At 44.6% G+C, this 12,230-nt stretch overlaps 2 protein-coding genes across 4 annotated transcripts in view; both read right to left on the reverse strand.

Annotated features, from left to right (window-relative positions):
- LOC106592773 (unconventional myosin-XV) overlaps window positions 1-5,497 on the reverse strand; it is an 86,782-nt gene extending 81,285 nt beyond the window's left edge. Inside the window, exon 1 of one of the 3 annotated variants that reach the window (XM_082964637.1) lies at window positions 5,424-5,497. The gene's annotated coding sequence lies outside the window, so the exon portion shown is untranslated. Of the gene's footprint in view, window positions 1-4,860; window positions 4,925-5,212; window positions 5,277-5,423 lie in introns of those variants that run through there. The other 2 variants (XM_082964636.1, XM_082964635.1) reach the window with 2 other exon arrangements.
- Window positions 5,498-6,110: 613 nt separating this feature from the next.
- LOC106596812 (unconventional myosin-XV) overlaps window positions 6,111-12,230 on the reverse strand; it is a 134,985-nt gene continuing 128,865 nt past the window's right edge. Inside the window, exons 15-17 of the mRNA XM_082964634.1 lie at window positions 10,170-10,301; window positions 9,685-9,810; window positions 6,111-6,211 (exon numbers count right to left, since the gene is read on the reverse strand). Of these exons, the coding sequence (XP_082820760.1) occupies window positions 6,125-6,211; window positions 9,685-9,810; window positions 10,170-10,301 (345 nt within the window). The 3' untranslated portion in view covers window positions 6,111-6,124. The remainder of the gene's footprint in view (window positions 6,212-9,684; window positions 9,811-10,169; window positions 10,302-12,230) is intronic.

Raw genomic sequence — 12,230 nt, forward strand, 5'->3', positions numbered from 1 at the left:
GATTTACTGCCCCCTGGAGGGTGATGTCTGAACAGGTATAAATACAAGGTTGGTGATTTACTGCCCCCTGGAGGGTGATGTCTGAACGGGTATAAATACAAGGTTGGTGATTTACTGCCCCCTGGAGGGTGATGTCTGAACGGGTATAAATACAAGGTTGGTGATTTACTGCCCCCTGGAGGGTGATGTCTGAACAGGTATAAATACAAGGTTGGTGATTTACTGCCCCCTGGAGGGTATGTCTGCAGGTATAATCAGTCTGAACGGGTATAACGTACAAGGTTGGTGATTTACTGCCCCCTGGAGGGTATGTCTGAGTATAAGACAATTACTGACCAGGTACTAGTGTCTTTAGTACAATAACACCATTACCTGACCAGGTAAACAGATCAAGACCAGGTAAACTACTGTCTGGTTTAGTATAATAACACCATTACCTGACCAGGTAAACTACTGTCTGGTTTAGTATAATAACACCATTACCTGACCAGGTAAACTACTGTCTGGTTTAGTATAATAACACCATTACCTGACCAGGTAAACTACTGTCTGGTTTAGTATAATAACACCATTACCTGACCAGGTAAACTACTGTCTGGTTTAGTATAATAACACCATTACCTGACCAGGTAAACAGATCATCTATTGTCTGGTTTAGTATAATAACACCATTACCTGACCAGGTAAACTACTGTCTGGTTTAGTATAATAACACCATTACCTGACCAGGTAAACTACTGTCTGGTTTAGTTTAATAACACCATTACCTGACCAGGTAAACAGATCATCTATTGTCTGGTTTAGTTTAATAACACCATTACCTGACCAGGTAAACTACTGTCTGGTTTAGTATAATAACACCATTACCTGACCAGGTAAACTACTGTCTGGTTTAGTTTAATAACACCATTACCTGACCAGGTAAACTACTGTCTGGTTTAGTTTAATAACACCATTACCTGACCAGGTAAACAGATCATCTACTGTCTGGTTTAGTTTAATAACACCATTACCTGACCAGGTAAACTACTGTCTGGTTTAGTTTAATAACACCATTACCTGACCAGGTAAACTACTGTCTGGTTTAGTATAATAACACCATTACCTGACCAGGTAAACTACTGTCTGGTTTAGTATAATAACACCATTACCTGACCAGGTAAACTATTGTCTGGTTTAGTATAATAACACCATTACCTGACCAGGTAAACTACTGTCTGGTTTAGTTTAATAACACCATTACCTGACCAGGTAAACTACTGTCTGGTTTAGTATAATAACACCATTACCTGACCAGGTAAACAGATCATCTATTGTCTGGTTTAGTTTAATAACACCATTACCTGACCAGGTAAACAGATCAACTATTGTCTGGTTTAGTATAATAACACCATTACCTGACCAGGTAAACAGATCATCTATTGTCTGGTTTAGTATAATAACACCATTACCTGACCAGGTAAACTACTGTCTGGTTTAGTATAATAACACCATTACCTGACCAGGTAAACTACTGTCTGGTTTAGTATAATAACACCATTACCTGACCAGGTAAACTACTGTCTGGTTTAGTTTAATAACACCATTACCTGACCAGGTAAACAGATCAACTACTGTCTGGTTTAGTTTAATAACACCATTACCTGACCAGGTAAACTACTGTCTGGTTTAGTATAATAACACCATTACCTGACCAAGTAAACTACTGTCTGGTTTAGTTTAATAACACCATTACCTGACCAGGTAAACTACTGTCTGGTTTAGTTTAATAACACCATTACCTGACCAGGTAAACTACTGTCTGGTTTAGTTTAATAACACCATTACCTGACCAGGTAAACTACTGTCTGGTTTAGTATAATAACACCATTACCTGACCAGGTAAACTACTGTCTGGTTTAGTATAATAACACCATTACCTGACCAGGTAAACTACTGTCTGGTTTAGTATAATGACACCATTACCTGACCAGGTAAACTACTGTCTGGTTTAGTATAATAACACCATTACCTGACCAGGTAAACTACTGTCTGGTTTAGTATAATAACACCATTACCTGACCAGGTAAACTACTGTCTGGTTTAGTTTAATAACACCATTACCTGACCAGGTAAACTACTGTCTGGTTTAGTATAATAACACCATTACCTGACCAGGTAAACTACTGTCTGGTTTAGTTTAATAACACCATTACCTGACCAGGTAAACAGATCAACTACTGTCTGGTTTAGTATAATAACACCATTACCTGACCAGGTAAACTACTGTCTGGTTTAGTATAATAACACCATTACCTGACCAGGTAAACTACTGTCTGGTTTAGTTTAATAACACCATTACCTGACCAGGTAAACAGATCATCTATTGTCTGGTTTAGTTTAATAACACCATTACCTGACCAGGTAAACTACTGTCTGGTTTAGTATAATAACACCATTACCTGACCAGGTAAACAGATCATCTATTGTCTGGTTTAGTATAATAACACCATTACCTGACCAGGTAAACTACTGTCTGGTTTAGTTTAATAACACCATTACCTGACCAGGTAAACTACTGTCTGGTTTAGTATAATAACACCATTACCTGACCAGGTAAACAGATCATCTATTGTCTGGTTTAGTTTAATAACACCATTACCTGACCAGGTAAACAGATCATCTATTGTCTGGTTTAGTATAATAACACCATTACCTGACCAGGTAAACAGATCATCTATTGTCTGGTTTAGTATAATAACACCATTACCTGACCAGGTAAACTACTGTCTGGTTTAGTATAATAACACCATTACCTGACCAGGTAAACTACTGTCTGGTTTAGTATAATAACACCATTACCTGACCAGGTAAACTACTGTCTGGTTTAGTTTAATAACACCATTACCTGACCAGGTAAACTACTGTCTGGTTTAGTATAATAACACCATTACCTGACCAGGTAAACAGATCATCTACTGTCTGGTTTAGTTTAATAACACCATTACCTGACCAGGTAAACTACTGTCTGGTTTAGTATAATAACACCATTACCTGACCAGGTAAACAGATCATCTATTGTCTGGTTTAGTATAATAACACCATTACCTGACCAGGTAAACAGATCATCTACTGTCTGGTTTAGTATAATAACACCATTACCTGACCAGGTAAACTACTGTCTGGTTTAGTATAATAACACCATTACCTGACCAGGTAAACTACTGTCTGGTTTAGTTTAATAACACCATTACCTGACCAGGTAAACTACTGTCTGGTTTAGTATAATAACACCATTACCTGACCAGGTAAACAGATCATCTATTGTCTGGTTTAGTATAATAACACCATTACCTGACCAGGTAAACTACTGTCTGGTTTAGTTTAATAACACCATTACCTGACCAGGTAAACTACTGTCTGGTTTAGTATAATAACACCATTACCTGACCAGGTAAACAGATCATCTATTGTCTGGTTTAGTTTAATAACACCATTACCTGACCAGGTAAACTACTGTCTGGTTTAGTTTAATAACACCATTACCTGACCAGGTAAACTACTGTCTGGTTTAGTATAATAACACCATTACCTGACCAGGTAAACTACTGTCTGGTTTAGTATAATAACACCATTACCTGACCAGGTAAACAGATCATCTATTGTCTGGTTTAGTTTAATAACACCATTACCTGACCAGGTAAACTACTGTCTGGTTTAGTATAATAACACCATTACCTGACCAGGTAAACAGATCATCTATTGTCTGGTTTAGTTTAATAACACCATTACCTGACCGCAGCGGGTAACACCTACCTGCCGGCTCTGCGGTTTAGTTTAATAACACCATTACCTGACCAGGTAAACTACTGTCTGGTTTAGTATAATAACACCATTACCTGACCAGGTAAACTACTGTCTGGTTTAGTATAATAACACCATTACCTGACCAGGTAAACAGATCATCTATTGTCTGGTTTAGTTTAATAACACCATTACCTGACCAGGTAAACTACTGTCTGGTTTAGTATAATAACACCATTACCTGACCAGGTAAACAGATCATCTATTGTCTGGTTTAGTATAATAACACCATTACCTGACCAGGTAAACTACTGTCTGGTTTAGTATAATAACACCATTACCTGACCAGGTAAACAGATCATCTATTGTCTGGTTTAGTATAATAACACCATTACCTGACTAGTTCTAACCCCTAACCTTTAACCCCTAACCCCTAACCCCTAGCCCCTAACCCCTAACCTTTAACCCCTAACCTTTAACACCTCCAACCTTGTTCTTACTGTGAATTAACAGATCTATAACTTACTGTCCAACCTGGTCGTAGTTCTAACCCCTAACCCCTAGCCCCTAACCCCTAGCCCCTAACCCCTAACCTTTAACCCCTAACCCCTAGCCCCTAACCCCTAACCCCTAACCCCTAGCCCCTAACCTCTAACCCCTAACCCCTAGCCCCTAACCCCTAGCCCCTAACCCCTAACCTTTAACCCCTACCCCATAACCCCTAACGCCTAACCCCTAGCCCCTAACCCCTAACCCCTAACCTTTAACCCCTAACCCCTAACCTTTAACCCCTAACCCATAACCCCTAGCCCCTAACCCCTAACCCCTAGCCCCTAACCTTTAACCCCTAAACCTAACCCCTAACCCCTAGCCCCTAGCCCCTAACCCCTAACCCCTAGCCCCTAACCTTTAACCCCTAACCACTAGCCCCTAACCCCTAACCCCTAGCCCCTAACCTTTAACCCCTAACCTTTAACCCCTAGCCCCTAACCCCTAGCCCCTAACCCCTAACCCCTAGCCCCTAACCCCTAGCCCCTAACCCCTAGCCCCTAACCCCTAACCTTTAACCCCTCCTACCTTGTTCTTGCTGTGGCTGAACAGATCCAGAACTTGCTGTCCAACCTGGTCGTAGTCCTAACCCCTAACCTTTAACCCCTAACCCCTAGCCCCTAACCCCTAACCCCTAGCCGCTAACCCCTAACCCCTAACCTTTAACCTCTAACCCCTAACCCCTAACCCTAACCCCTAACCCCTAGCCCCTAACCTTTAACCCCTAGCCCCTAACCTTTAACCCCTAACCTCTAACCCCTAACCTTTAACCCCTAACCCCTAACCCCTAACCTTTAAGCCCTAACCCCTAACCCCTAACCCCTAGCCCCTAACCTTTAACCCCTAGCCCCTAACCCCTAACCTTTAACCCCTAACCTACCTTGTTCTTGCTGTGACTGAACAGATCCAGAACTTCCTGTCCAACCTGGTCGTAGTTCTAACCCCTAACCCCTAACCCCTAGCACCTAACCCCTAACCCCTAACCCCTAGCCCCTAACCCCTAGCCCCTAGCCCCTAACCCCTAACCCCTAGCCCCTAGCCCCTAACCCCTAACCTTTAACCCCTAACCCCTAACTCCTAACCCCTCCTACCTTGTTCTTGCTGTGGCTGAACAGATCCAGAACTTCCTGTCCAACCTGGTCGTAGTTCTAACCCCTAACCCCTAACCCCTAACCTTTAACCCCTAACCTACCTTGTTCTTGCTGTGACTGAACAGATCCAGAACTTCCTGTCCAACCTGGTCGTAGTTCTAACCCCTAACCCCTAACCCCTAGCCCCTAACCCCTAACCCCTAGCCCCTAACCCCTAACCCCTAACCTTTAACCCCTAGCCCCTAACCCCTAACCTTTAACCCCTAACCCCTAACCCCTAACCTTTAACCCCTAGCCCCTAACCCCTAACCTTTAACCCCTAACCCCTAACCCCTAACCTTTAACCCCTAACCTACCTTGTTCTTGCTGTGACTGAACAGATCCAGAACTTCCTGTCCAACCTGGTCGTAGTTCTAACCCCTAGCCCCTAACCCCTAACCTTTAACCCCTCCTACCTTGTTCTTGCTGTGACTGAACAGATCCAGAACTTCCTGTCCAACCTGGTCGTAGTTCTAACCCCTAACCCCTAACCCCTAGCCCCTAACCCCTAACCCCTAGCCCCTAACCCCTAACCCCTAACCTTTAACCCCTAGCCCCTAACCCCTAACCTTTAACCCCTAACCCCTAACCCCTAACCTTTAACCCCTAGCCCCTAACCCCTAACCTTTAACCCCTAACCCCTAACCCCTAACCTTTAACCCCTAACCTACCTTGTTCTTGCTGTGGCTGAACAGATCCAGAACTTCCTGTCCAACCTGGTCGTAGTTCTTATCCAGAAACTTGTGAACCTACAGTGAGATGACAGAAGGTACAGAGCAGGAAGAAACCATGATGGTCCGTCTCATTTCCTGTGGTGTGTGTAAGACGGGATGTTTTCATGGTCCGTCTCATTTCCTGTGGTGTGTGTAATATGGGATGTTTTCATGGTCCGTCTCATTTCCTGTGGTGTGTGTAAGATGGGATGTTTTCATGGTCTGTCTCATTTCCTGTGGTGTGGGTAATATGGGATGTTTTCATGGTCTGTCTCATTTCCTGTGGTGTGTGTATTATGGGATGTTTTCATGGTCTGTCTCATTTCCTGTGGTGTGGGTAATATGGGATGTTTTCATGGTCCGTCTCATTTCCTGTGGTGTGGGTAATATGGGATGTTTTCATGGTCCGTCTCATTTCCTGTGGTGTGTGTAATATGGGATGTTTTCATGGTCCGTCTCATTTCCTGTGGTGTGTGGAATATGGGATGTTTTCATGGTCTGTCTCATTTCCTGTGGTATGTGGAATATGGGATGTTTTCATGGTCTGTCTCATTTCCTGTGGTGTGGGTAATATGGGATGTTTTCATGGTCCGTCTCATTTCCTGTGGTGTGTGTAATATGGGATGTTTTCATGGTCTGTCTCATTTCCTGTGGTGTGTGTAAGACGGGATGTTTTCATGGTCTGTCCCATTTCCTGTGGTGTGTGTAAGACGGGATGTTTTCATGGTCTGTCTCATTTCCTGTGGTGTGGGTAATATGGGATGTTTTCATGGTCTGTCTCATTTCCTGTGGTGTGGGTAATATGGGATGTTTTCATGGTCCGTCTCATTTACTGTGGTGTGTATTATGGGATGTTTTCATGGTCTGTCTCATTTCCTGTGGTGTGTGTAATATGGGATGTTTTCATGGTCCGTCTCATTTCCTGTGGTGTGGGTAATATGGGATGTTTTCATGGTCCGTCTCATTTACTGTGGTGTGTGGAATATGGGATGTTTTCATGGTCTGTCTCATTTCCTGTGGTGTGGGTAATATGGGATGTTTTCATGGTCCGTCTCATTTCCTGTGGTGTGGGTATTATGGGATGTTTTCATGGTCTGTCTCATTTCCTGTGGTGTGGGTAATATGGGATGTTTTCATGGTCCGTCTCATTTCCTGTGGTGTGTGTATTATGGGATGTTTTCACGGTCTGTCTCATTTACTGTGGTGTGTATTATGGGATGTTTTCATGGTCTGTCTCATTTCCTGTGGTGTGGGTAAGACGGGATGTTTTCATGGTCCGTCTCATTTCCTGTGGTGTGTGGAATATGGGATGTTTTCATGGTCCGTCTCATTTCCTGTGGTGTGTGGAATATGGGATGTTTTCATGGTCTGTCTCATTTCCTGTGGTGTGTGTATTATGGGATGTTTTCATGGTCTGTCTCATTTCCGTGGTGTGGGTAATATGGGATGTTTTCATGGTCTGTCTCATTTCCTGTGGTGTGGGTAATATGGGATGTTTTCATGGTCCGTCTCATTTCCTGTGGTGTGGGTATTATGGGATGTTTTCATGGTCTGTCTCATTTCCTGTGGTGTGGGTAATATGGGATGTTTTCATGGTCCGTCTCATTTCCTGTGGTGTGTGTATTATGGGATGTTTTCACGGTCTGTCTCATTTACTGTGGTGTGTATTATGGGATGTTTTCATGGTCTGTCTCATTTCCTGTGGTGTGGGTAAGACGGGATGTTTTCATGGTCCGTCTCATTTCCTGTGGTGTGTGGAATATGGGATGTTTTCATGGTCCGTCTCATTTCCTGTGGTGTGTGGAATATGGGATGTTTTCATGGTCTGTCTCATTTCCTGTGGTGTGTGTATTATGGGATGTTTTCATGGTCTGTCTCATTTACCTGTGGTGTGGGTAATATGGGATGTTTTCATGGTCTGTCTCATTTCCTGTGGTGTGGGTAATATGGGATGTTTTCATGGTCTGTCTCATTTCCTGTGGTGTGGGTATTATGGGATGTTTTCATGGTCTGTCCCATTTACCGTGGTGGGTATTATGGGATGTTTTCATGGTCCGTCTCATTTCCTGTGGTGTGTATTATGGGATGTTTTCATGGTCCGTCTCATTTCCTGTGGTGTGTGGAATATGGGATGTTTTCATGGTCTGTCTCATTTCCTGTGGTGTGTGTATTATGGGATGTTTTCATGGTCCGTCTCATTTCCTGTGGTGTGTGTAAGACGGGATGTTTTCATGGTCTGTCTCATTTACCGTGGTGTGGGTAATATGGGATGTTTTCATGGTCTGTCCCATTTACTGTGGTGTGGGTAATATGGGATGTTTTCATGGTCTGTCTCATTTCCTGTGGTGTGGGTATTATGGGATGTTTTCATGGTCTGTCCCATTTACCGTGGTGGGTATTATGGGATGTTTTCATGGTCCGTCTCATTTCCTGTGGTGTGTATTATGGGATGTTTTCATGGTCCGTCTCATTTACTGTGGTGTGTATTATGGGATGTTTTCATGGTCTGTCCCATTTACCGTGGTGGGTAATATGGGATGTTTTCATGGTCCGTCTCATTTCCTGTGGTGTGTATTATGGGATGTTTTCATGGTCTGTCTCATTTACCGTGGTGTGTATTATGGGATGTTTTCACGGTCTGTCTCATTTCCGTGGTGTGGGTAATATGGGATGTTTTCATGGTCCGTCTCATTTCCTGTGGTGTGTGTATTATGGGATGTTTTCATGGTGCGTCTCATTTCCTGTGGTGTGGGTAATATGGGATGTTTTCATGGTCTGTCTCATTTCCTGTGGTGTGGGTAATATGGGATGTTTTCATGGTCTGTCCCATTTACCGTGGTGTGGGTAATATGGGATGTTTAGAAGGTGGCATGATTGGTAGAAGGTTTACATGACAGAGTGTTTGGTGACATTTATATAGTTTAGGAAGCCAGATGAGAGGAGAGACATGATAGTCATTTAACAGACGTTCTCATCCAGAGAGACTTAGTTACATTAACATCAGGTGTGTGTGTACCTGGCAGGTGTGTGTGTGTGTACCTGGCAGGTGTGTGTGTGTGTGTGTGTACCTGGCAGGTGTGTGTGTGTTCCTGGCAGGTGTGTGTGTGTACCTGGTAGGTGTGTGTGTGCCTGGCATTTGTGTGTGTGTACCTGGCAGGTGTGTGTGTGTGTGTACCTGGCAGGTGTGTGTGTGTACCTGGCAGGTGTGTGTGTGTGTACGTGTACCTGGCAGGTGTGTGTGTGTACCTGGCAGGTGTGTGTGTGTGTGTGTGTGTGTGTGTGTGTGTGTGTGTGTGTGTGTGTGTGTGTGTGTGTGTGTGTGTGTGTGTACCTGGTAGGTGTGTGTGTGTACCTGGTAGGTGTGTGTGTGTGTACCTGGTAGGTGTGTGTGTGTACCTGGTAGGTGTGTGTGTGTGTGTGTGTGTGTGTCTGGTGTGTGTGTGTGTGTGTGTGTGTGTGTGTGTGTGTGTGTGTGTGTGTGTGTACCTGGTAGGTGTGTGTGTGTGTACCTGGTAGGTGACCGGGCCAGCGAAGTGTTTGATGGTGAATTCTGGGAGGGGCATCTTTGGCTTCAGGTAGATCTTGTTGTTACCATGGTGATAATGACACTTCTGGAGGAAGGTGTGGTCTGTCGCCTAGCAACAGAGGAACAGAGCATCAACCAGTGTCTGTGTGCGTGTGTGTGTGTGTCTGTGTGTGTGTCTGTGTCTGTGTGTATCTGTGTGTGTGTGTGTGTGTATCTGTGTGTGTGTGTGTGTGTGTGTGTGTGTGTGTATCTGTGTGTGTGTGTGTGTGTGTGTGTGTGTGTGTGTGTGTGTGTGTGTGTGTGTGTGTGTGTGTCTGTGTCTGTGTGTGTGTGTAGTGTGTATAGTGTGTGTGTGTGTGTGTGTGTGTGTGTGTGTGTGTGTGTGTGTGTGTGTGTGTGTGTGTGTGTGTCTGTGTCTGTGTCTGTGTCTGTGTGTGTGTGTGTGTGTGTGTGTGTGTGAGTGTGTACCTGGGGGAAGCAGCTCTGATCGTCCAGGATCCTCAGTACTCCATGGGGTTTAGAGGAGATGAGGTCGATGCAGGCCTGGTTGTCGTTGAACGGGATGTCCTGCCACGGGATCTGCTCTCTGTTGTACTCCTCCTGACAGACACATGACATACAGGCTTCATAACGCATTATAACACTTTGGAACAGGACATAATCTGCTCCCTGTTGTACTCCTCCTGACAGACACATGACATACAGGCTTCATAACGCATTATAACACTTTGGAACAGGACATACAGCCAGCGGATCTGCTCCCTGTTGTACTCCTCCTGACAGACACATGACATACAGGCTTCGTAACGCATTATAACCCTTTGGAACAGGACATACAGCCAGGGGATCTGCTCCCTGTTGTAATCCTCCTGACAGACACACGACATACAGGCTTCATAACGCATTATAACACTTTGGAACAGGACATACAGCCAGGGGATCTGCTCCCTGTTGTAATCCTCCTGACAGACACACGACATACAGGCTTCATAACGCATTATAACACTTTGGAACAGGACATAATCTGCTCTCTGTTGTACTCCTCCTGACAGACACACGACATACAGGCTTCGTAACGCATTATAACACTTTGGAACAGGACATAGAGCCAGGGGATATGCTCCCCTTCTGTCCTCCTATAACCCTGCCTCTTCGATGAGTATCTGATATAAGACATGTCAGTCTCCTGTCCGAGCGTTTCGCTCGACCTGAGGTAGAGTATCTCATGATAAGCTGTAGACCACACTGTCTACCTAGAGAATTTTCATCTGTATTTTATCGTAGCTGTCTACATACCACCACAGAACGATGCTGGCGCTAAGACAGCGTTGAATGAACTGTATTCCGCCATAAGCAAACAGGAAAAAACGTTCACCCAGAGCCGGGGACTTTAACGCAGGGAAACTTAAATCAGTTTTAACACATTTCTATCAGCATGTTAAAAGTGCAACCAGAGGGGGAAAGAACTCTGGACCACCTTCTACTCCAGACACAGAGACGCGTACAAAGCTCTCCCTCAGCCCTCCATTTGGTAAATCTAACCATAATTCTATCCTCCTGATTCCTGCTTACAGTCAAAAACTAAAGCAGGAAGCACCAGTGACTCGGTCTATAAAAAAGTGGTCAGATGAAGCAGATGCTAAACTACAGGACTGTTTTGCTATCACAGACTGGAACATGTTCCGGGATTCTTCCGATGGCATTGAGGAGTACACCTCATCAGTCTCTGGCTTCATCAATAAGTGCATCAAGGACGTCGTCCCCACAGTGACTGTACGTACATACCCCAACCAGAAGCCATGGATTACAGGCAACATCCGCACTGAGCTAAAGGGTAGAGCTGCCGCTTTCAAGGACCGGGACTCTAACCCGGAAGCTTATAAGAAATCCCGCTATGCCCTCCGACGAACCATCAAACAGGCAAAGCGTCAATACAGGACTAAGATTGAATCGTACTACACCGGCTCTGATGCTCGTCGGATGTGGCAGAACTTACAAACCATTATAGACTACAAAGGGAAGCACAGCCGAGAGCTGCCCAGTGACACGAGCCTACCAGACGAGCTAAACTACTTCTATGTTCGCTTCGAGGCAAATAACACTGAAACATGCATGAGAGCACCAGCTGTTCCGGATGACTGTGTGATCACGCTCTCCATAGCCGATGTGAGTAAGACCTTTAAACAGGTGAACATTCACAAGGCCGCAAAACATCCGCAACGCTGATCCTCAACACGGGGGTCCCTCAGGGGTGCGTGCTCAGTCCCCTCCTGTACTCCCTGTTCACCCATGACTGCATGGCCAGGCACGACTCCAACACCATCATTAAATTTGCCGATGACACAACAGTGGTAGGCCTGATCACAGACAACGACGAGATAGCCTATAGGGAGGAGATTTGAGACCTGGCCGTGTGGTGCCAGGACAACAACCTCTCCCTCAACGTGATCAAGACTAAGGAGATGATTGTGGACTACAGGAAAAGGAGGACCGAGCACGCCCCCATTCTCATCGACGGGGCTGCAGTGG

The sequence above is a fragment of the Salmo salar genome, chromosome 18 (assembly GCF_965601325.2).
Source record: "Salmo salar chromosome 18, fSalSal1, whole genome shotgun sequence".
In the NCBI taxonomy this organism is placed as follows: domain Eukaryota; kingdom Metazoa; phylum Chordata; class Actinopteri; order Salmoniformes; family Salmonidae; genus Salmo; species Salmo salar.